The following is a 24,682-nucleotide window of genomic DNA, read 5'->3' as shown; positions in this document are numbered from 1 at the left end:
GGGTCTCTCTCGTCTCTTCTCGCACACCGCTTGTCTTCTTTCGTCTCCGTCTTGTCTTTCTCTCTTTTCTCTATCGGCAACTTGGCGGCTGTTCCCTATCTCTGTCGCTTCTTGTGTGTCTTGGGGTTCCGCCTCACTCTGGTCTCTGGCGTCTCCACCGGACTTTGTCTCCGCGTCGACCCCCTCTTCTGCCTGTCCCGTCGTCGTCTTCAACTGCTTTATTCCGCTTGCGCTTCTACTTTCGTCTCTGAATTTCTTTTTCCAAGATGAAGTTCGGCGCAAAGCTCGTCGCGTACGCCGTGCCGGAGTGGCGCGCCTCGTACATCAACTACGGAGCTCTGAAGAAATTGATCAAACAGTGTCAAACCGACGTCGAGGCAGCAGGTGCCGTGGAGGAGCGCGAGCGGGCGAAGCGGCGCCGAAAGCTGCGGGAGGTGCCAGACCGAGAGAGCAAACTGAGACAACCGACGTGAGGCCGCTTTGGTGCCCCAGAGCAAATCCGGGAGTCCCGGGGGTTCGAGGCCCGCGGACCTCACGCGCAGCACGGAGCCGCGACGAAAACTGCTCCACCAAAGATGCATACGGAGAGGCTGCACAACCGCCCGACATCATATTAAGGAGGGCGCAAAGCTGTCTTCTAGAGCCGTGTTCTCTGTTCTGCGTCTGCGCCTTCGTGAACGCACCCTGAGTGAAGCCTTCCGTGGAGGTGGGCAGAGCTTCACAAGTCGCAACGAGTCACAACAAGTTTTCCCCTCCCCCTTCGTGCTTTGCCCTTGTGTGGAGTCTCGGTTGCGATCTGCGTCTTTCGTGTGTGAGGTCTCACTTCATTGGCGTGCCTGTCCGTTGTCGCTCCGCAGGCAGCCTGGCGACCCCCCCACTGTTCCGCCCCTGTCCTCTGACGCGCCCTCGGCTGCGTCGCCTGGTCCTCCCGCGCTTTCTGGAGAGCAGGGCAGAGGACCCGCGCTCGGCTCCGCGTCTCAGCCGCTGCTCCGGGAGGGGCGTTCTGAGGCGGCTCACAGGGCGGACGGTTTGGAGGCCGCCGCGGAAGACACACGCGCCCGAGGCCCAATCGAGAGCGCGCGGCAGACTGGTCTCCGCGCCTTCGATGCGCTGCTCGAGAGCGAAGTCGCGAAAGTGGAGTCGCACTTCAACGAAGAGATTATCTTCCTCGTCGACCGGCTGATGGCGATTGAGGAGGAGCTGCTGCAGGTGGAAACAACCAAAAAACGCGGAACGGCGCTCAGAGGGGGAGGTGCCTCCGGCGCAGCAACAGACGAAACCGCAGACGCGAAAGGCGGCCGCGACCCGCGAGAGCCCTGTGGGGATGGGGTCCAGGACTCTGCACACGAAGGCGGTAGCGGCGGCGACGGGCGAGCCGACGAGGCTGAGGATCGCTGGATCACGCCGGAGGAAGAAGGCGAAGAGGGCGGAAGTCCCGAAGCGGTCGTAGCAACCGAAGCCGAGGCGAGACTCGCACGCGTGCTGCCGGGGACGCAAGCTGCGCAAGACGAAGTCGCCGAAAAAGAAGCTGTAAGAACTCTTCTTTTGCTGCATGACCTGGCTCGCTACCTCCACGTCCTCGCGCTTCCGCCCGGTGGACTGTCTCCTTTCGGCGTTTCGTGTGACTCGCTTGCCTTTCCTTTCCGCCTTCCGCTGCCGTTTGCCATCGTGACTGCCTGACTTTTTTCAGTTGCATGCGTCGGCACTCCCCTGCCTCTGTGCAAGTCGCCCTTCCTTCCTCTGTACATATATATATATATATACATATATATATATACATACATATACATACATGCATACACACATGCACGCATACATTTACACATATATGTGTTGCAGCGTTTAGGGTATTTATGCTTATATATATATATATCTGTGCGTGTGGCCTCACGCTCGCAACTTGGTGGGGCCTAGGTGTGTGCGCGATTAAAGCCCGCCACGACGCGTGGTTTATCGTTTTTAAAAGAATGCGGACGCGTCCTGGGCCTGCGGTATGGAAGTGTGTGACCGCTGCATGGAAGGGCGTCGTCTGCATCCGCTTCCGGCATGCGCAGCGCACAGCGTATCTGCGGCGACTCGAGCGCATGGTCCTGTCGATTTTGGACACGCTGGAGAAGCTGGAGGGCTTTGCGAAGCTAAACACAGTCTGCGTCTACAAGATTTTGAAGAAACGCGACAAGAAGCTGAAAACGCGACTGATGCAAGCTGCCTTCGAGACCTACCAGAAACGACTCAACTCCCTCGTCGTGCCGCCGAGAATCAAGGTCCGTGCTCGCCAGCCGTCTGTCTCGTTCTCGCGTGGCAACCCGCCCAGTCTGGTGCCGTTTTTCGTGCCGTTTCTTCTTCTTTTGCATGAATCTCGCTTTCTTCGTCGCGACAGCAGGCGCGCCTCCCTCGTCCTAGCTTGTGCGCCGGTCAGCACAACATTCGCGCCGTGTGGATTCCGACCTCTCTCCTCAAAGTCTCGGCGATTCCCTCGTTGGCGCGCTGGGTGTTCGTTTGCGATTGCAGAGCAAGATCCTCGACTTGTACCGGCGCCTGAGTCGCGCGGCTGGCGACAAAGAGGAGACGCGAGAAGCGCTCACGTTTCATCAACTCCAAATGTCTGTTCAGAAGGACATGCTCGCACGCCGCGTGAGTCGAGGACACTCATTCAGACCTTGGGAGTGCTTCATGTGCTGCTTTCACGATAGATTGCTCTCATCTTCTGGTGCTTTCGCTCGCGCTTGGTGCCGTGCTTTGCGGAGATAAGGCTCGCCAGCCGCCGCGCTTGAGCTCCTCCTTCCGCATTCGTCGTGCTCGTTTGACGTCCGGGTTTTGTCTCTTTTTCTCTCCTGTCTTTTCTTTCTCGTCTGTGTGATGCCTCGCATGAATATGCTTTCGTACGTCCCTCCTGCTTTGCTCCTTTTCCGCTTCTGTCTCCGCCGGCTCGCCGTCTGCGTGGCGCATCGCCTCGTCGCCATCGCGTTGGAGCCTCGCTCCGCCACTCCAGTGTTGCCGGCCCCATTATTCAGTTTCTGTAATTTGGCGGTCGCGCGGACTCGTAGGGAGGCATCTTCGGCTTCAGAGACAAGCTGCTCTACTTCTCGATGGGCTGCATGGTTATCCTGTTCCTTAACATCCTCGTTCTCTCCCTGGCGCCCTCCTCCAATCCGCGTTTCAAACACCAAACGCTTCTGGCTTACCTCCCCATCTACAGGTAGACTGTCGCCTCTGTGTGCGCATGCAGGGCTGCAACAGGGCACACATATGTTCAAGTGCATAGACACACCTGTCTAATTTATATATTTGTGTACGCCTGTAAGCTATGTGGCGATGCCTGAGGACACGTGCTTCGTTCTGCATGCACGAATCGACGCAGGTGACTCGGCCATGTACTGCATGCATTCGGCATTCTTTCGTCTTTCCTGTCTGAAATGCCTATATATATATATATATATATATATATATATATATATATATATATATATATATATATATATATATATATATGAGCAGTAAGTGTACAACACTTTTGTATGCGCATTGCGACAGCCAGGTAGGAGGGCTTCGTGGAGTCATGCTGTAAGTTTCTGTGTCCGTGTCGATTTTCTCCTGTTTTCAGATTTGTTTTTCTCTGCGCATTTGGCACGATGGCGAGCGCCGCTGCGATCGCCACGATGGAGCACTTTGGCGTGAACTACAAGTTCGTCAGCTGCGTAATAAAGCGAGTTTGAGGCGTCGAAACGCATTCATATAGCAACGCGAATCTGTATAGCAGAATCAGATTTGAACTCTCCTCGCGTGAACGTGACGCTGTGAGAGGAGGGCGAGGCGCGAACGCGGTAGCGCAGCAGACTTTGACGGTGTGCCTGAGAGACGGCTGAAGTCCGACATTCCAGACCGAGGCTTTTTCTCTTTTTTTGAAAGGCGCATTTGCAGCATGGAAGTCGTCCTAGTCGCTCGGTCTGTGGCTCTGTTGAGGGTCGTGCCCGCCGCGGGGTGCTGTTTTCATCGCGCGACGTTTTGCTAGTCGCTTGCATCCTGTTTTCTTCAGGTTTCTGCTTGATATCAACCCAAAGTGTCAAGTGGACTCGACGACGCTCTTTGGGATCGCGGCGCTTCAGCAGTTCCTCTTTCTCCTCACCTTCACGGCCTTTCTGCTCGACTATAAGTTCGCGGTTCTCGGCAACCACAACTTGTGAGGAGCTGCATCTCCCTTCTGGAGGAGTATGTTGCTTTCTTGGCCTCTCTGTTGTATCGAGTGTCGATGTCTGTCGCTCGCCAACTCGTCCTTTCAAACAGGCGCGGCTTGGGAGACTTCGCTCGTGTGCGGTGGGTCGTCCCCTTGATCTCGGCTGAGTCCTGTGACCGTGGGGTGTGCTCCTGCGTTGAGCATGCGACGTGGTAACCTGTGCTGCTCGTCGTAGGTGATTTGATTCTCTCTGATGCCTCTTTCGAGGTTTCCTCTGAGTGAGTCGGCTATTTGTGGATGCGCCGCCTCTCTGCTTGCGCGTCCGGCTTTCCCTTCTCAGCTACTGGCTGTATACGCTCGTCGCCATTCTGCTCCAGCTCGGGCTCCTCGTGCTTCCGCATCCGACCTTTCGCCTGACGTACCGCAGACAAATTCTTGGAACTCTCAAACAAGTACTGCTCGCAGGGTGAGGTTCAACCTCGAAACTCCGACGCGGCTGCGGCGTTCCAGTCGCGTTGTCAGTCCCTTCCCTTCATCAGTCGAGCTTGTTTCGCGCGCCCTAACCGGGGCGGCAGAGCAAGCAAGAAGAGGTGAAGGCCGGCTCCGCGTTCGCCGGCGAGTTGTTCGGTTTGTGCGGGCGCAACCGTCTGCATGGGAAAATATAAAAAGCTCTAGGTGTGTAAACATGTGCATACTATCTGTGTAAAGATTCACGAGTGTGTTTCTGGGATTGTGCGCGCCTGTCGGACCGGCGCAGGCAAGGCGCAGCTTGCCTCGTCATTTTCAGGGAGCCTGCAGGCGCGTTTCTCCGTTAAGGGGCTCGGGTCGATTCCGATGAATGGCTGCGCATGCCACGAGCTTGTCTAGCATCCCGAAACTCGCTCCTCTCACCTCACATCCTATTGCTTGTCTTCTGGTCTGTGCGCTTAGCGTGTTCGCAGTCTCAGACGTCACGCTCGCTCAAAACATCGTCGGCGACGTCCTCACGTCCTTCTCGAAGCCGCTTAACGACTTGCACTACATTCTCTGCTACTACGCGTAAGCAGCAAGAAGTCCGTGTATTGGCAAGATTTACGCGTCACGGGCGTGGATGAACTGCGACTCATGCTTGGTCGCACAAGGGCAGTTTCACAAAATCTGCCTACAGAGATATATACAAGTACATGTCTTTGATAGGTTTACAGCTCTAATACTACATGTGATTACAGGTACTAATATAACGATGTATGGCTAGGAACAAACAAAAGCGAGTAGACAGATAAACGGGTCGATGGATCGACTGATAGATAGATATTTAGATACGTAGACACACACGGGTGCTCAGCAGTATGCGTCGTACCCTAGCTCGCCCAGAGAAGCGCGCTCGGCAGAGGAGACAGAAATACGGCATGGTGTCTGCTTTGAGTGGGGACTGAACATACAGTCTTCTGCGGCCTTCAGTCGTTTCGTGTCCGCAGTTTTGGTTTCATTTGACAAGCGAGGGAGTCTGGAAGTCTTCTTGACCGCCTGCCTCGCCTCGGGCTTCTGTCAACGCCCTCGCGCAGTCTCCTCTGGTGTCTCTGCGTATTTGTATCTCTCCTCGGTCACAAAGTGTTCTCTTCACGGGTTGTCTGACTTGTCTGTCTCTCCGTTGCGGCAGAACTGGCGTGAGTTACGACACGAAGCCGCAGTGCGCCGGTACGTTTCCCCTGCGTCGAGTGACGTCCAGAGTGTATGTCTGACAGCGGTGGGAATCGCAGCGTGCGAGACGCCAGTCTCGCAGCAGCTGGAAACGTCATAGCCAGCCCAGACACATACATTCATGCGTTCATACATTTTTGCGAACACATATATATTTTTTATTCAAACGCATGCATATATATATGTATATGTCGGTACACACATACGTGCAGACATGCGTACGTACATACATACATTCCTGAACAGGGGATTTTCACGTGCGGAGAGGCATGTATGCGAAGGCAGATAGCGAAGCCGGAATACCGTGGATACCCGTCTGCATGCCAGTGAATTTGAGTCCGTGTGTATAATGCGAGTCTGCATGCGCTCGATTGATGTGTGCAAGTATCCATCGGCTGCGATATGCGTTTGTCGAGTTTTTATGCCTTGCTGGTCGGGTGTTCAGGCGACGCGGTGCTTCGGCCTATGATGGGCGGTCTTCCCTTCGTTCTTCGCTTCTGTCAATGTCTCATCAGGTACACTGCGTTTCCTGTCTTTCTGTTCGTTGCTTGATTCCTGCGCGACGAGCTGGAAGGCTTTCTGTTTGCGTGCATGTGTTTGCCTCGATGAAGCTCTCTCTTCTCGATGCGCAGTGACTCGTACACATGGAGGCATTTGCGCATGCAGTGATACAGTGGACACGAGCCCGCTATTATATATATATATATATATATGTATGTATACGTATACATATTTATAGACCAGAACAGGCATGCGCGATCTTCATACGGCAATACTAGCACATAAGTTGCCGCCACATCTATTCGCGGAAAATCAGCGTATGATTGTAGATGCATGCAAATGAATACGCGTACATAATTATACTATAAAGGAATAAAATCATCTCATATTCCAGAGCCATTCTTTGTCTGAGGGTGGGATTTCGTCTTCATATGTGCTGCTCGTCCTGGACAACCTCTGCAGATACCGAGGGAGTAAGAATGACGTGAAGGCGAGGCGCATGCATCTGCTGAACGCTGCGAAATACGTCTCCGGTCTCCTCGTCATTTTCTGCAACTCCGTTCCATGGTTAGTCTGCGAAGATGTCCACGTGTGAGGCGCTTCGAGCGCCCAGCGCCAAGCGAGCCACACGCAAGGAATACGGCGTGTTTCTTGTCCGTAGGAGTCCCTTCTGCTTATGTTTCACCTCTATTTTGCCTCGCAGTCAACCGTCCATTTTTCTTGAATACAAGGATTCGGATGACCTGGCGGTTGGACATCCGCCGTCTGTCTTTGACGTCGTAGTCGAGACACCAGTCTGCGATATCCCTCGTGAGCTGCGGAATACGCTGCGTCTGAACTGCCGCATTCAGGGCCGCGTTCTCTGTCTTTTTTCCTTTGTTTCCCGTTTTCTTTATCCTGTGCTTCTCGTTAGGCAAGCTCTGGGCGTGTCACCTTACAGCGTGTGCCTGATCTGGGTGTGCTCGTATCTCCTCGGTACGATTTACATGTTCGCGTGGGACATGAAAGTTGACTGGGGCTTGATGCCAGATCCTGACCACTTCATCAGGTAAAGCGAAACGCCGCGCAGCAGGCAAGCCCTAGCTGCCTCAACCGCCTGTCGCTGTCCTCTTTTTCGGAGCGCAGTATGTGCATATCCATTTATGTACTTACATACATCTATTTGTACACATACATACATATCTATGCAGCAAAATGGATGCGTACGCATACAGACACAGGTATTGTCTCGATTTCGAAGGATCCGTATGTGCTTCCACGCTGATCTGGCTTGCGCGGAGGAGAGTGAGACTTGCACATTCGATACTAGATGCAATGACAGAGGAGAATGCGCGAAGGGGTTCACGCCCGTTGCCGCATGTGTTTGGGGGTCATCGAAAGCAAATACATTTAGGTAGGTAGCTAGATAGATAGAGGTCTTCTGAGTGAGACTTTTATTCCCCAACCGAGGTGCCGCAGGACTTCGTGCAGTACGTTTGCCGTCTCCGCCGCTCTCTGTTCGGTTCGCGTTTCCCGCCGCGGCGAGCGGACTCCGCGTGTGTCGCCCTCGGGTTGCAGTCTCGTTTGCTGTTGTCTGCTTCGTGTGTTGTCACCGCTGCCGCGCAGGCGTATCCTTCGCAGCGCAGTCACAACTCGGGCGTGTCCATCCTGCTGCGTCTTTCTTCTTCAGGACTGGCGGCAGTCTGATGTATCCGCGCTGGGTATACCGCAGCATCGCCATGGGAAATCTCGTCGGGCGGTTAACGTGGGCGATGACCTTGATGCCTTCGACTTTCGATGTACGCATGCAGCGCGAAACACGCGGATCCGGCTGACTTCTAAGGCTGCCACTTGTTGCTCTGATGACACATCGAGAAAGAGTCACACACGCATTCGTATGTTTAGAGAGAAAGATGCATAGACATGCAGAGAAGCTAGGCAGAGAGGCGCGTAGCAGAGACGTCTATGTGTATGTAGAGATTCTGGGTGTTTTTTGCGTGACTGAAGTAGTTCGAATACGTCGTGGTAAGTATAGACACGTAACTCGGTGGATAGCTGCAGGCGTAGTTCCGATATAGACAGAAAGAAAACCAAATATATACAAATATATTTGTTTATTCCAACTGATACGTGACAGCGATCCAGCTGACAAGTTAGAAGTTCAGACGTCGCCTAGCCTCAGAGGCATGCATACACGCCGCTACGCTTTCCTATGGTTTCGTGCATGCCATGTTGCATTACCCTCTATACTAATCACGAACGACGACAGGATCGAATTTTGGCAAAACACGGAAGCAGGAGTCGGTGGTGTAAACCAATGCGGCAATGCTGGAATTGAGGAGTTGACCAGCGAGTGTTACAGCTGATTCCTTTCTAGAGATGTTTCACATGACCTGCAAGGATTGCTATCTCCCGCATGATGAAGTGTAGAGGCTGCGCGTGGTTCTGAACCTGTTGCGCAAGAGGTTCGTTTCGGACGTCCACAGTGCTGTGCGTTCTTCGTGTCGGAGGTTTTTCCAACTTCTTCTCGCGTGTGGATCTGTCGCTCTACCTGTGCTCTGCAGTCAGTCCGAGGAAATCTGCTGATTCTGCTCATTTCGCTCATCGAGATTTGTCGGCGTGCAGCGGTGAGAGCGTGGAGGCGCGAACACACATCTTGAAGGCTTGGCTTTTTGCGTGTGTGTCGTTTTCGGCCGTAGATAGACATCTGCAGCGTTTGGTGCGTCTCGTCCCAGCTCTGTCTTCAGTCGGCCTTTTGGTATCAGCTCTCTCGTGCCCCCCGCGGTTCTTGTCTCGGATTCGCGTTGTTGAATGCGAGGCCCTTTTCCTCTGTAGCCTTGTCCTTCACTACTTTCAGATTCACCGCCCCTACAATCTGTTTTTCGTTTTTTGTCTTCTGCGTGGGACAGGTGTACCTATGCACCAGCGTTCATCTGCGTGTTGCTAGGCGCCTATCTCACCTCTGGGTCCCCTCTCATCATCTGTCTGCACTTCTGCGCCCTCTGGGCGTCTCTGCCTCGAGGGGCTCCTCTCTGCGGCGCTGTTGCTACACTCTGCTTCCTGCGTGTTACGGTTGTGGTTCCTCTATGACGTTTCTGTATGTTCATTCTTTCGGGTTTTTTGTGCGCGTCTGGGATTTTCAGTGGACTGTCCTGCGACTCGAGCATGAGCATTTGAGCAATTCCTCCAAGTTCCGCGCGATGCTTTGGGTACGTCGCGCATCTCCGCAGAGTGTTTTCGCGTCTGGCGGATCTGGGAAAAAAGGACGCGGTGAAGCGCTCACTTCGAAGTCCCGCTCTCGCGGCGCCTCACGGCCTGCCCCCGGAGCGTCAGGGTTTCGGGGCATGCAAGCATTAGTTTAAAAGGAGAAGCCAAGACAGGAGAGTGTATTTTACTGTCAACGATGAGGCTGCGCACGTGAGCGACCAGACCGTGTCGACTGCTGCCGGAAAGGTGGGAGTGTCTGCATGTGTAAGCCGAAAACCTGCTATGAGGTTTTTTCCTGGTTGTTTCAGGTGCCGCCGCTCTACCACGATCCCTCACTGCTCCTCTTCGCAGGCCAGCGCGGAAACGGAAGGAAAGGAAAGGGAGAGGAGCGTCTCAGAAAGCCTTCTTCAGTGCTTTTCTCTTGAGCGCCTCGCGCAGAGCTGGCTGACGCGCAGCGAGTCGAGAGGGCGCCGCAGACGGCCGCATTGTGCAGGCAGTGTTTGTTCAAATCTGCGAGATTTTCTGGCTTACGTTGTCTCTCGGGGAGACGAACGCAACCCCACACCGGCTAGGATTGCATGGATAAGGCGCGGTGAATTCGCTTTAAGCGCGTCTGTGAGTTCTTCAGAAGCGGCCGTCTGTGGGGAACGTTGTCAGGCGTGGTGTGGCGTGCGCAAGGCTGGGCGAAGGGGTCTCTGATTCGCTGTATCTCTGTGGGATGTTAACGGAACATTGAATCATTTGTAGATGGCGGGGGCAACATGAGGCAGCATTCGCGTATTTCCAGTATGCCGTCGATCATATGTGTATACTGGGAAATATCCACGTTCGTGGTTCAAGTGTCTCAGAACAACTGTGTTGTTGGGCACAGGCCCCAAAGGCAAAAGCCAGGGTTGGTGTGAATTCGCGTGTTGTATGTTGCAAATCTGGCAAAGGCAGCGGCTGGTATTTGTCAGCATATCTCGAACTCGTTTCCCACATAGGTGCTGCTATATCAACTACCGATGCCATGCGAGGATCGAGAGGTGTTAGCCACAAGACACCCTTCATTTTGCCACGCGCTGTAGTCGCAGGATCAACAGGAACAACGAAGGTTAGTGCATCGGATAATACTCCGCGCCCACGAAACGAGGGGGAGATGCAGACGCAAGAAAAGAAATTCGGTTTTCAGCGCGTCGTCATGAGCTGCCCTATCCTAAAAGCAGTACTGCGGTGCGACGCTGGCCGCAGAAACGGAGTGCATTGTGTGAAGCGCTGTACTACTAGATTAACACAGGGTCGGGGCATGCAACTACCAGCCAGCATGTTATGGGCGGAATGCGGACAGAGTCTCCTTCGAACTCTCACAGCATGGGAAGCGCACATTCTTTGGGAGATCCGAATTGAGACCCAGCTGGAAGAAGAGCGTATGAAAAAGCCGACCACTGCTTGGAGACTTGTTAAAGCCGAGCGCCTGTAGCTGGCGCTCTGAGCGTCAGAGGACGAGTAGGGTGCAGATACACCTTACTCTGACGCATTGGTCATTTCTTGAGGGCGAAATAACTTCCCCGCGAAGTCTGCAGGAGCTGCCATTTGACCGCCAATACCCTGAATGTTTGCTGCAAGTTGGTTACGTCGCACGATCTTGCAACGACTTTTCGTTTCCGTGTTCAAAGCAGCGTGTAGTGTGCATGCGCACGGGATGGCTTGAAAGAAGGGGGGTGGCAAGACAGATGAGCGACTGGCGAATCCCCATCAATTGAAATGGTGAACTATCGTAGATAAACGGATTACAGGAAAGCGTATTATGCGAATGCATTGTTAAAATACAGAGAGAGAAGCCCAGCCGATGTAAGTCGCCCGAAGAGACGTATCTGTCTGTCTGACTCGAGACGTTGTCCCCGTCGAGCAAAGCCGTAAGCGCCTCAGTCGCACGTCTCCGTCTCCGGTGTGCTTGTGTCCTTGGTTTTCTTTTTTCCCGCGTCTTGCACCACATTCCCCTCTTTTATTTAATGCACCTTCTGGCCTGAGCCAGGTTACTGGTGCCTCGCCTTCAGTCCGGTTCGGCTGCCGAGTCTCCGCGCCGCTCCAGCCGCAATGGCTTCCATGCAGCCTATGCCTGCTGCCCTTTCCTCTCTCTCGAGAAACAGGGCTTCTTCTCCGCTAAATCTTGAATATCTTTCGCCGCGGGAACCGCCGTGGACAGGAGATTGCAGTCCGGTTGCCGCGGCTCGTCGGAATGGAAAGGAGGAACCCAGTTCCCCGGCCTTGCAGCTTGAGGACCACGAGAGCGGCCCCAGAAAAGCCTGTCTAAGTTCACCTTTGTCACGAGAGTCTGTCGCACCACGCCTTCCTCCTTTCTCGTGTATGTCTGATGCTTTTCCTGCTCCTGTCTCTCATGTTCCCTGTCATCACCCACAGTCGACACGCTCGCCCCGGCGTCATTCCGACGAAGGCTACCGAAAGCAGTATGCGGAGTCTGTAGACTACAGAGTAGACCGGTACCAAGACGCCATCCATGCGCCAATTTCTTCCAGCTGGTCGCGATCTCTCTCCTTTCATTCGGTCCCTTCCTCACCGCCATGTAGCGCGGGGGCCTGTTCTTCGCAGTCTCCTTCTCAGCCATCTTGCGGCCGCAGCGTGGCTCAGGACCCCTCTCTGCAGGTTCCTCATCCTTCGGCGCCTTCTGAACATCTTCACGCTCCCTGTGCGTCGCCCAAAGTTCTCCGGGTTTCCTCGAATCCGTCTTTTGCTGACACGGCCGCTGCCATAGATGCCGCGGCACCTGCAGGGGCATCGCGTGCAGCTGCCTCTCCTCTGCCGAGTTTCCTCGTTATTTCTAGAGAGCGCCACAGGGAAAGCCTCTCGCTGTGCGACTCAAAACAAGGCTCTTCTCCTTCTTCTACACCTGCGTCTGCTCCTTCGTCCGCTTCTTTCTTTGCCTCTTCCGCTGCTACTCGGCGGCTCAAATCCGTGCGGCGCTTCACAAATTTCTCGGCAAGTCAACTAGCTGTGACGCCTCCTCCCTTCCCTTCTTTTCTGTCGGCACACTGGACCGACGCAATCACTCCGTTCGCGAGGCCGCGCGGGAAAATCGACGACCAGGAGACCTCCAGTGACAGTTCGCAACGCGCTAAAGACTCTGCTTCTCTGGCGCCGACGCCATCGCCTCCTTTCCCACGTTTCCCCTCGACCTCCGCCTCTTCAGAGTTTTCAACGCGTCTTCCTTCTCCTCCGTCTTCGCGGCTGCAGTCTTTCTCCTCGTCGCCTGTCGACGAGGCAGCTGTGCCTGCCGTCGTGCCTGTTAACTCGACTGCGTCAAGCAGGTGCGCAGCCTGTCCGGCGGAGGGCGCTCTTCCTCCCTCTTCCTCGTCGTTTCCTCCACGAGAATCAGAGACCCTTTCTCAGCGAGCGGGAGTGGATGCGAAGCCAGCGCACGATCCGCGGCGTGTGCCCGACTGCAAGACTGCCGAGGCGTTCTCTTTGTTCTCTTCTCAGCTGCTGAAGACGTCGGTTTTGAGGGAGAGCCTGTTCAATCTCTCCGCCTTAGATCTCTCGGTTGCGTCGCGCGGCGACCTGGATGAGGGGAGGCGGCGCCCTTCTGGCCTCTCTCCTTCCGCGTTCTCTTCCCCAGGAGAGGACAGACGCTCGTCGACGGCCGTTGCCTCGGGCTCTTCTGTCTCGCCCCTACAAGAGCCTTTCTGTCCCTCGGCAGGTTTCGCTGCTGCCTCCTCTTTACGCGTTTCTTCTTCCTGGGCAGTCCCGCCGGCAGCTTCTTCCTCGCCGGCCGGCGTCTGTACACCGGAGCCGCGAAACGCGCTGGGTGAGCTGCCTCCAACGCTGTCCTCCGCAGGAGCGCTACGCCGTCCGCAGAAGAAGAATGACTCTGTCCTTCCTGTGGAGAGAGCGGAGGCGAAGGAAGCCAAGAAAAAGAGTGTAAGATTTCCTCCATGCGTGCACCCCGGAGACTCTGGGGCGTCTGTCGCCTCGCGGTGTGAAGAAGGCGGGAAACATGAGGCAGGAACGCGCGGATATGTGCACGACGCGAGCCTGGTTGCGGAGTGGGAAGACGGGGATCTGCATCAGCCGCAAAGCGACAGGGCCTTTGTCGTTCGAAGCCGTCAAGGGACGGAGCTTGGGGCCTGTCTTGTCACAGACCACAGACACGGTTTTGATGACGCAAATCCAAGTCGAGCGACCGGTGAAGATCTTCCAGGTCGGCGCCGCGGGAGCGTGGACAGGGCGGAAACAGCTGAAGAGCGGATGCGGCGCATCCATGAGCAACTAGAGGCCCTGAAGAAACGCAACGACGCCCTCGAAGTGGAGCTACTTGCGGCTCAAGCGAGACGCAAAATGTCGCTCGGAGGCCCGGGAGCAGCTTCCCCGTCTGACTTGCCGCGCAATCCAGTCGCAGAGCGCGTCCCTGCGGCGGCGCTTGGTCCAGCAAAGGTCTGCACAGATTTCGCCGAGACAGAAGTTTTCGAAAGAAATGACGCAAGCGGCGGGGCGGAGGGCAAGGATCGAACGACACCGCAAGGGCGCGAGTCGAAAACCGCTGGACGTCCGTGCTTGTCACCGTCTGACACAGAAGGGGTTTTGTCAGGTGTACGCACATCTCTCTCCAACCTGGAGGCTGAAGAGGAGCTTTTTGAGGTGCCTCTCGACGACGCAGAGGCGGCCGAGCGACCAGCACCCGCGCAGCAGGTCTACCAGAATCTTCCAGAAAAGCTTTCAGTGTCTTCAAACAGTGTGTCTCGTTCCTCTTCTGACCCATTCCACGACATGCCCGAAACACCCGACGCAGCCAGCCCTGAGGTCTCATCGGAGGCGACCGGCGGCTGCACGGTGACGCGTGGAGCTGCTGCACCACGCGACGCGAATGGTGCAGAAGAGGCCGAAGGAGAACGAAATACGCAGAAGAGGGAGGGGGATGCTTCGACGGGAAGAGCGACGAACGGGCGTAGAGAAAACACCCTCGAAGGCGGAGACGAGATGGACAGCGAGGCGAGGGAACACAATGCAACGGAAGAGCAAGCAACCGCGACAGGGATCATGCAGGTCTGCCCCCGATCGTCAGGCGCTTGTCATTTTACGGCTGTGGAGGGGGAAGCGGAGGGCGTGGAGGGGCTAGACGGTTTCCTTCGCGAAGAGGCAGAAGAGGCTGAGGCGGCGTTCGAAGAGAGAAAGGAGACGCTAGCCACAGCACGGAGAAGTCTCGAAGAGGAGAGGCAGGCGTGCGCGAAGAAGAAGCGCACGCTGGCGGAGGAGCTCGAGAGACTCGCGGCAGAGGGCAAAGAGCTAGAGGAAGGGAAGGCGGCCAAAGAAGAGGTTGAAAAAAGCAGAGAGACGTGCAGGACGCAGAAGGCCAAGCTCGACGCAGAGAGAGAAATGCTTTGGCAAGCGAACACCAAGCTCGAGGAAGACCGGCGGACGTGTGCGGAAGAGCAGGCTGCCCTCCTGGGAGAAAAGAAAGCAGCTCTGAAGCGGAAATACGACTTGCAGGAAGAACTCGATCGTTTCAAGAAGAAGCAACAGGAGCTCCAGGAAGCGACAGAGAGGCTCGACGCAGACAGGCACCAGTTTGAAAAGGAGAGGGCCGCTTTCGTAAACGAAAAACGGGAATTCACTGACAAAAGGGAGTACTACGATGCCCGCAGGAGACGGATGGAGGAAGAACGAGAAAGGCACCTCGAAGAGGCGGGAGGGCTGAAAGCGAGGGAGGAAGCGTGCGAGGAGCGGAAGCGCGAGCTTGACAAAGAGAGAGACAGTTTGGAAAAAGATAAAACTATGTTGGAAAAAGAGCGCGAGGCTGTCACACGAGAACGACGCGCGCTGGAGGAAGCACGGGAGAGTTCTGCACACGTAACGCGGCAGGCAGAAGAAGAGCGAGCTGCGCTTGCACACGCGAAAGGGGCGCTAGACGGCGAGCGGGAGGCCTTCGCGCGGGAGCAAAGAGAGCTTCACGAAGAGAGAGAGTCGCTGGTGCAAGCGAAAATCAAGGTACAGCAAGAACGAGAGGCATGCGCAATTCAGAGGCAGCGCTTGGAAGAGGAGAGAACGAATTATCTGAGAATGACGGCGGAGATCGAAGAAGAGCGGAAGACTCACGCGGGCGAGAAGCGTCGGCTGGAGGAGGAGAGGGAACAATACGCTGCACAGGCGAGACAACTCGAGGCCGACAGAGAGACGCTTACCCGGGAGCTCGGCGAGCTGGAGGCCGCGCTGAAGAATCAGCGGGGATTGCTTGCCGACAAATCAAAGGCGTGGGAGATTGAGAGGGAGACAATGGAAAGCCGGCTGAAGGAGAGCGAGGAGTTTCGCGCCAAAGAAGCACAGGCTCATCAAGAGCGCGAGAGGGAGGGCGCGGACGCGTATGAAAAACTAAGGAAACAGAATCGAGAGATAGAAGCTGAGAAGGCAGTTCTACGGGACGAGCTGATGCGCCTACAGGAGGAGAATACCGTGCAGACACTCGCGCGGGCGACAGCCGAGCAAGAAGAAGAAAAACGCCGAGAAGAGTGCGAAAGAGAGCTTGAGCGCGAAAAGCATCAGAGAGAACAAGTCTGCCAGCGACTTATCCAGCAGAACGCCGAGCTCGCTGAGGAAAGCAACGAGCTGCGAAAATGCCTAGAGCAAATGACGAGCAAGCTTGCAGACTGGAGGCGACGAGGAGAGGACGCGGAGGGACGCGCAGAAGAGCAAGAAAAAGCGACAGAACGGCTTAGAGAGGAGAATGAGCTTTTGAAGCAGAGGCTGACGCAGCAAGAGGGAAGAGGCGTCTCCAGCGCACTCACTTCCAGCGGAGAGAGCAACGGGCGGCGAGAGGAAGGAAGGAGAGATGAGAGATCCTCATGCCAATGTGATCAACAGACAGTGGACGAGGGAATAGCGACGAGCCGTGATTCCGATGCAGAGAGCAAGAGAAGAGTAGCGACAGAGGCTGACGCATCGCCGGCGCCCTCCAGAACTCTTATCGAAGCCGAGAGCGGACACGAAGGCGAAGGGACAGGCAAGGGAGGTCAGATTTTTCAGCGGCAAGTTGAAGACGAGGCACGAGGTGATGCCGTGGAGAGGCTTCAGCGTCTGTACGCGGAGGAGTGTTCAACTTCGCGTCGTTTAGCGGCAAAGAGCGCCCACTACAGACAGCAGCTGCAGCAAGTGATGAGACGGCTGGCTGTAGTCACTCAAGCACTCGAAGAGGCTAATGACCTGCGGGAGCATCGTCAGCGAAGGCAACAGAAACGGATGGACGCGTAGAGTTCCAGCCGTCCAGATTCTTGACTGTGTGGTGCACACTTTGGGAAAAAGGCAGGTTACTGAGTTTACGGGTAGTTGCCGGAGTTCGTTTTTCTGCCTCGCCGCCAGGCGTACGTTTCGAAGTGTCTCTTGTGCCCAGAATGGGCCTTGTTCTTGCTCATCGGCTTTACCATCTGACTAAATTTGTAAGTGGTCGGGCCGCGGAATGCACGCTCTTTTGTCCGTGTGGCAAGTAAGAAACGAGGTTTGATCTGCGTTCTGCGCGCGCCTTAAAAGTTGAACGAGAAGATAATGTGCTATGACTCAAGTCCGGCGTTATCGGCCCCAATGTGACCATCGTTCTCGTCTCCAGTGCAGCGTGGTGGGGTTTTTTCTTCAGCTCCAGAACTTTTGAAGACATGTCTAGTCTCAACGGGAACTGTCCTGCGTATGCGGGTGCTGTGGCAGGTATTGTCTCGTCATGAAGAGACGTGAAGACTGATTGTCTAGCGGTCATCTGCGCCGTGAAGAGCTGCTTACAGCCTGGCGACTGCACTCTCGCGGCCTGTCGGGCCACTCGTTGGCGCTGTCCCAGATGTGTCTCAATGGGAGCTCTGTAGCACGTATGTCGCCGGATGTCAGGTTTGGCGCTACAAATGTTCCAGAACGCGCGGAGAAAAGCGAATCGAATAAAGGTGTACATGGAACAAAGATTTGGTTAGTTTCGCCCCCCATCTGTTTGTGACTCCGCGGAGGAACATTGTGCTGCAGGACATTGACAGGCTCCCCCAGAGTGTTACACTGCACACGGACCACGTCCAGTGATAGCGCCCGCGCTGCGAGAGGCCTGAAGTCTTTTCACATTTCCCGCGTTGCACATAGGTAAGAAGGGAAGAGTCGACGCCGTCATGCCAATTTCAAAAAAAAAGAATGGACGATGGAGCCACGCGCGTGATCGGCGGCCGACGGGGGTGGAGTACCCGCACGCGTGTCGCATTTTTCTCTGCGGCGCGCTGAGGGTTCGCTTATCGTGACTGCCCTTTGCCCAGCCGTGCCTGATGGGCCACCTGCACACCACGGGAGAGTCGCTTTGGTCTGTCTCCTCACGCAGTTTGCAGAAACAGGATGACCAGCTGCGTTAACACCACAGGTTCTTCCAGAGGGCGGAGCGAACTGTCCTCTGGGCGATTCAGGGCAACGATTTAGTCGTCGCGCAACGACGGTGGTTCCGGAGATAGGTCGGTGAGGCACTGACACTGCCGCAGGAAGACACCCCGGGACCGTTTCGACGTATTCCGCCGTTCCCTGTCACAACTAGACGCAAATAGCTTCGGGGTGTACCAATAGCGCATTCATGTGTGGAGGAGAAGGGCCAGAAGTGGAAAAAACACGAGTCAGAAACTATCATAGAGGCGTGAGGCAGCAGCGGAGTTGCAGGGCCTATGGCGCAATGGTAGCGCGTCTGACTCCAGATCAGAAGGCTGGGCGTTCGAGTCGCTCTGGGCTCAGGCTGATTAGTTTTTGTAGATGGTTTCTCTTCGAGCTCTCGGTCGTGGCGAGGTTTCCCGTAGAGCCGTTTGTTGTATTCGCATTTTCTTGAGCGGTCTTTGCCACGGCGTTGATCATGTGGTAAGGTCGCGTTTCCGACGTGACCGCGAAGTAGAGTGAGAGCAGCGAGACTTCGTGCTTGCGCGTGCGATGCTGCACACGCGATTTGCGTAAAAGGCCGCTGAAAGTCTGTTGGGAAGCGTTTTTGCGACGCGATTTGATTCTTGTTCGTGTATCGAGCATGCCTCTCGGTAAGAGATACTTCGCGTGGCGTCGAACGGTGTATCTAGAGCCGCTGCGTGAGTGAACTGTCTGCGACAAGAAGGTATCTCAATGTCTGTGCACGCTACATTGAATCCAGGGACTTACAAAAAGAGGAACAAAGGTTCCACCTTGCGCGCACACGTAGCGCCGCTGTGTGTCTGTAAGAGTTCGTATCACGTGGTGCTGGTTAGACTATTCAGCCAGTTGCACCCATGACGAAGGACTTCGTGAGCATGTTCTGTTTCTCGTCAGCACAGTTAGACTGCCCCCCAGAGTGGCAGGCCAGCTTTAGCGAGGAAAGCACCTTCTTCCTCACCCCAACGTTAGGAACGACGCAGTGTGAAAAAAAAAAAGTTCTTAGTCAGTGAGTGACAGGCCAGTAATGTTCACCGCAACAGTCCTATACGTCACCGCAACAGCCCTATACGTTCAAAACGACGCGTAGATCGACCTCCAAGCACTATGTGGTTATAATCTGCTGCCTCGCGTTTTCGGTTTGTACCGAAGAACGCATGACTTACAAGAACATTTTGGAAAGTATTTTTCGTGCACTGCATTTACAGCTGAAGGACGGCACCGCAGTCTTGCCCGTTCAGATCTGATTGTTCGGCAAACGCCTCCACTCTCCGCTGAGAACTTGGAACGCATGATCTCTTTTCTACACGCAGCAGAGAGTGACCGCCCACGCACTGTTGACTGCTGGGCTGCGAATTCCGTTAGGATACGCCCAGAGTTGAGTTGAAGCCGGCAACCTGCTGTCGTTGTTGTCATGGGTGCAGCTTCCTACCTAGGGAGTGCCGAGCACCTCTGTTCTGCCATGCTTTTTCCGCCGGCTCTCCGAGGAGAGAAGATCCCTCGCGCCTGGTTAGCGCGCCAGCGCCTCAGTTGCGTGGGCGCAACGTACTCGTCAAAGTTCAGAATCCGCATCTAGTACCCAGTCTCGAGTCTCCTGTTTCAAATACCCATGCAGGATAGGCGATCTGTAGACTACTGGGTACAGCAAAGCTGCCTCTGAAAATGAGTACACAGTGCGTGTCGAGGGCGGAGCTTTCTGTATGTGAGATTTATAGTCTGATTGGAGAACGCCTTACAAGCGGGGAACGAATCGATTGACGGCGGCCGTTTTGATCCGCCTGTCTCGACTTTAACATGGTCACGCTCAGTAGACGGACTCAGTAGCGCGTGGGAGGCTTGCATTTATCTTAATCGCAAGACACGCAGTTGTCTTCATGGGCAACGGGGGGAGCAGTCAGGCCCCCGTCTGGGTGGCGCCAACAACCATAACGGCTTCCACGAGTCCGCTCAGTGTCCTTCGTCGTCTGTCAACGACTAGTGCCGTGAACTGCATCGGGCGATATCGGTCCCAGTCGCAGACTATCCACATCTTCGACGCAGGTTCCCTTGAAGACTTATGCGACGACCTCGCGTCCGAGTGCAAACAGTTCGCCGATCCAGAGGTTCGCCGTCACCTCGTTGGTCTTTTCGTCGACAGAAGGGACCGCCGTTCACATGTCTCAGGCCACGACTCGGGCACAGGCTCGCGAGCCTCGCTTGTCCCCCTGGCTTCCCCTCAGAGCGACAAGTATGGCGCAGACGACAAACCTGCGGAAGACAGCGACGAGCCTCCGCTCATTAAGGTGGACGCCCTCGCGATTCTCTCTTCTGTGTTGCTGCTGTCTGATGGGCCCCTGCTAGAGAAGCTGGAGCACTGCGTGCGCCTGCTGTGCTGGACGCAGGAACTGGAAGTGGAGCCGGCTTCGGTTTTCCTTCTTCTGGCTGCTGCTGCGCGGGGAGTCGCGCTGCTTACCCAGGAGACTCCGCCGTCGGTGGTGCTGATTGGAGAGCTCCTATCGCGGCTCGAAAGGAACGTGACAGTCACCACGGCAGCGGCCAAGTTCGCCTTTGAAGCGAACGAAACGGATCCGCAAGGCGGCGGGCCGAACTCGGCGCCCGCGTTCTCGATCAGACAGACTGCGACAAGTACCGCGGCGAGCTCGCTGCCGCCAGCCTTTTTTGCTGGACTTCCGAGTGCGGTCTTCGAAATGCTTCTCAAACTCAGGGGGCAGGTCTGGTCGGGGGACAGCGTGTGGGAGGCTCTCGCCGCCGATGCGGCTGTGCAGGCGTACCACGACCGCGTGACGCAAGTCTTCTTTTCTGAGCAGATTGAAGAGCGGTTCGCGACATTGTCCAACGACTTTACACAAATGCTGCGGCGAATCTGTAATCCGGAAGCGTGTCGCGCCGAGCAGCACGCATCCGCATCCGCAGCCCAGCAACCGCGACACTCCGTCGCCCGTTCCTCTCGGCTCTCTAAACTTTCCGGGGCTCCGGGGGGCGGGCCTTCCCACGACCTCACGCCTCTAAGCTGGAAGCAGGTGAACCTGTTGCTGAGCTGCTGTGGCTCCAAGGCTGTCAACGCGCTCCTGCTCGATGAAATGCAGTTCGAAGCCAGCGTCGCGTGCCACGAAGCGGGGGTTTCTTGGAAGAAGTGGGTCGACGAGCCCGTCCACGAAACGTTCGGCGAGGACGACGTCGGCGCAGAAATGCTAGGTCCCAAGCCCAACTCAGCGGACCCGCCCCCCGGAGCCCCGGGAGCAGCGACTTCAAAAACTCCGAGCAAAGGGACCGCCCCGACACAAGTGGGAGAGACGAGAGCATCCGCGACGACTGGCGCTGCAGGGAATACCAGAAAATCTCGGTCGCAGCGCGCGTCCGCCGAGGCATCGCAGGACGAGCCTCACACGGCACCCGCCGCCCCGGTGTCTGTCCAGAAGCGGGCGTCCATTGATCCCGTGGGAGTTGCCGCGGGAGCCTCGACTGCCCCAGGAGGCAGCGGAGAGGCCGGCGAAACCCCCGCCGAAGGGTCTGGAGGAGGCGAAAGAGTCACATTTGCAAAACCCGCCTGGAAGTTTGTGGCCAGTAGCGGCTCTTGCGTCTGGTCCGACGATCTTCAGTTGTTTATCACCCCCTTGCTTGCCTTCTCGGCTCTCGATTGCCATGGGGAAGGAGTTATTTCGTCCCGCCATGTAGACATGTTGCTAGGTTTTCTGAAGCAACTCGACCCCGTCCATGGGGGTTTCTACAGTCGCCTTGAAAAAGTTCTCGCTGCCGACACAAGGGCTCTGTTCAGTATTCCTTCAGATGCCCCTGATCCCTTCATACAACTGAAAGCAGAACTGTCGCCGGGGAAACAGCAGATTCGGCTCCTTAAGTTCGCCGTCATTATGGCCGTCTGCGCGGCGATTCAAGACCGGCGTCAGCACGAAACGAGCCTCAGCAACCGTTTTAGGCGCTTCGATGTCGATAAATCCGGGTTCATCCTCGCGGGTGATATGCAGCTGCTTCTGACCGAAATGATCCGGCAAGCAACCGATATTGACGACGCATCCAAGGCCATTGAACAGGCCCTGCAGAACGTCGTGGAGAAGTATATGACTCTACTTGTAGGCCCCGGTAAGGAACTCGAAACTTTTCTGGATTGCCCTGGTTTAAGCGACAAAGAAGATACGGACGACGCTTAGTGCCTCGTTATTGCGTCCTTAGGCTAAACTACAGATGCACGCGGTCTCAGCTCTCCAGCCAGTTAAGCACCTCGGCGATGTAAACTGATCAAAACTAGCCGTTTGAGGGGAAAGGGCCACGAGGAATGTCTCAGGGCGTGACGTCCTCCCTTCTGCACTCCACAATCTCGTGGTTAAATAAAGAGGTATGTGTATTCGGAGAGTGTTAGTGGTATGAAATCGAGACGATGCAGCTTGCGCGTGCACCCAGTCGTCTACGTTATTTTCGTCCTTTGGGCATGCAGCCGAAGAGCGCGTCGACTACGCCAGGTTTCTTAGCGCGTACGACAAAGTGCGGAAAACTACGCTGAAGATGCGAGCGGAAATCATGGAGCTCGCCGCTCTTTTCGAGCCCGAGCCAGCCCGCAGAGAATCCAGACCTAGGCAGTCAGAACTCAAAGTCCGACATTCATCATCTTCAAACAGAAGTGAGCAAGCAGGCAGAACTATTTAATCTGAGTTTGTTAGAGGGTAGGACACTCTGCGGGCTAGCAGCCGCAAAAACTGTCCGTGATACTACTAAGCGACCGCCAGTCGAAGCGAGCGGGTTATCACTGAACGCGACAGTTGATCTGTCTCTCTTGGGGTAAATTTCGAGGGTCTTACGGGCTGGAGCATGAGCCAGGGGTTGTGGCAGCCGCTTCCCACTGCTTGTCTCCACTGTACATAACAATATAGTTAGTTGCATTTGCATGCGGCTAGAGTGACACGCGTACTTCCATATTTAGCTCGCCGCAGGCATGAGATCAGTTTTATCTCCTATTTTCCGGCCGTACGTTGTGCCCATCTGCCTGTTCCTACGACCATGCCTGCCGTTACGGGCGTGTGCAAGCACCCTCCTTTACATTCTTTTTCTGTTCTCCACAAATACGTAATCAGGCGGGAGGGGCACACAGGAGGCGATAGCAGTCTAGATCGGGGGCAGTCTGTGGATCGCGCAAAAGTGGAATTATTCTTCTGTGAAATCCCTTCCGCGATAGTTGCGTCCCAAACACGTTGCAGAAAGTTAGCGACACACTCTGAAAACAGAAGGCATTCCTGCCGTGCTTTTCATAATGCACACGATATCAGTGCTCTCGTAGTCGTGCTTCATTCTTGGTGCATTCACCCTACCTGACCCTCTGGCCGTTTTCCGATACGGATGTGTGGACTCGAAACGCAGTCCGCCAGTCGCTGCTGCGGAAAAACAGCAGGGTGAACAAAGGAAGCAGCAAAAGCACCATTATCACCGACGAGGGCATACGGAATCTTTTCGGGAAGAAGTGACAGAAGTCGCCGCGTGCCAAAGTGTCAAGACGCCGCGTTCAAGGAGAAGAACGCCTTCGCTTCGGCGTGTAGGGAGAGAAGAGATCGAGCTCCCACGGCCTTCCGCCGCTGGTCTACTAGGGAAAGAAAAGACTGAGCTTCCGCGGCCTTGTGCCTCTGGTCTATCGGGATATCCCTGTGGAATTGAAACCCCCGTGTGTCGCGCGCGGGTCGCGCTCTTGCCGAGCTCGCCTGGCGACGGTGGTGAAATGCGTGAGAATCTCGCATTGTGCGGCAGACGACCGCTCTTCTTCCGGCTTCCCTTTTTTCCGTTGTCTCCTGCTTCCTCATGTGCGACGCTGGTACACGCGCGCATGCACAGCGGCCTTAGCAGGCGCTCACCGGAGAGCCTCGCCGTGGGAGATTCTGGCAGGCGTATTGGGATACGGATGCATATCTGCTAAATATACGCGTACGTATGGACTGCTAAGCGACTTGGGGATGGCGCCAGCAACGCTACGACTGCTATCTGACACACGGCTATCGACTTTTTACCCGCGCCTGACGGCAGGCCTCGCTGTGCCTTACATCCGCACGTGTTACGCTTTTAAAAGCTTGCTGCGCCCGGTGGAGCTCCGCGCGATCTACCGCTCTAGCCTCTAAACGGGCATGTGACTCGTCGCGACCTTTCGTGTAAACACTGTAAACCAACCGACCCGGGGCTCATAGGTTTCCTACCAGGCCCATCTTTTTGCAAGAAAATGTCTGCGTCTGTACGTCACGGGTGTATACGGGCTTATCGTCGGAATGCTAGCCAGGTATTCCGGGCTTGGCATCTCTCCATATTCAAACAATTTGAAGTGCAGCCGACGCGTATGCACTCGTGGGAAACATAATGCAAGCACACTGCATAGACTCAACAACAACAATCCTATTTCGCGCGAGTCGTGCCTGCAAACGCATTTTTCGTTCACTCCAGAACTCAGCAGCGAAAACGCCAACACCCCTAAACTCCAAAACCGACAAACACTTCTACAGCGTAACGGAAAATGACGGTCTCACAACAGAGGCCGGTATACGCTTCTCACAAAGTTTGTCCGCAGGATACAAAACATGTGTACGCGTACGCATAGATCCGCTCAGCCACCGGTGCGTGCCCCCGAAACCGTATCTGCGTACCTTACCTAAACAGCTACCTGTAACTGCATGCATATGATATATTATGCACAAGCACAGGGCCTTTTTATGCACAGCCGACCCAACTTCGAAACTTCCGTCGTGAGGGTTCCGGTCCGCGAACGATTTCCTT

General features: G+C 55.4%; 3 protein-coding genes and 1 non-coding gene across 4 annotated transcripts; all 4 read left to right on the top strand.

Moving 5' to 3' along the window:
• Window positions 1-266: 266 nt before the first annotated feature.
• BESB_004920 (SPX domain-containing protein) lies at window positions 267-9,966 on the top strand (the record flags this gene model as incomplete). The annotated part of the gene is made up of 17 exons (XM_029359247.1): window positions 267-469; window positions 858-1,530; window positions 2,055-2,264; window positions 2,512-2,634; window positions 3,048-3,199; window positions 3,605-3,685; window positions 4,037-4,180; window positions 4,515-4,640; window positions 5,105-5,212; window positions 5,814-5,851; window positions 6,300-6,369; window positions 6,818-6,922; window positions 7,269-7,403; window positions 8,025-8,133; window positions 8,899-8,961; window positions 9,478-9,543; window positions 9,850-9,966. 17 exons carry the CDS (start codon window positions 267-269, stop codon window positions 9,964-9,966), a joined length of 2,523 nt encoding a protein of 840 aa, XP_029222160.1.
• A 1,651-nt stretch (window positions 9,967-11,617) lies between these two features.
• On the top strand, window positions 11,618-16,777 carry BESB_004910 (uncharacterized protein; the record flags this gene model as incomplete). The annotated part of the gene is made up of 1 exon (XM_029359246.1): window positions 11,618-16,777. The coding sequence occupies one exon, from the start codon at window positions 11,618-11,620 to the stop codon at window positions 16,775-16,777; it is 5,160 nt and encodes a 1,719-aa protein (XP_029222159.1).
• A 1,415-nt stretch (window positions 16,778-18,192) lies between these two features.
• BESB_011670 lies at window positions 18,193-18,264 on the top strand. The gene has a single exon. It is a non-coding gene; the product is annotated as a tRNA-Trp (tRNA).
• Window positions 18,265-19,797: 1,533 nt separating this feature from the next.
• On the top strand, window positions 19,798-23,394 carry BESB_004900 (uncharacterized protein; the record flags this gene model as incomplete). Its single annotated transcript, XM_029359245.1, has 3 exons — window positions 19,798-22,021; window positions 22,374-22,556; window positions 23,291-23,394. The coding sequence occupies 3 exons, from the start codon at window positions 19,798-19,800 to the stop codon at window positions 23,392-23,394; spliced, it is 2,511 nt and encodes an 836-aa protein (XP_029222158.1).
• Between the last annotated feature and the right edge of the window lie 1,288 nt (window positions 23,395-24,682).

This window comes from Besnoitia besnoiti, chromosome I (genome assembly GCF_002563875.1).
Source record: "Besnoitia besnoiti strain Bb-Ger1 chromosome I, whole genome shotgun sequence".
Classification (NCBI taxonomy): domain Eukaryota; phylum Apicomplexa; class Conoidasida; order Eucoccidiorida; family Sarcocystidae; genus Besnoitia; species Besnoitia besnoiti.
The sequence above is the reverse complement of the archived record's forward strand: the minus strand, read 5'-3'. Positions and strand labels throughout refer to the sequence as shown.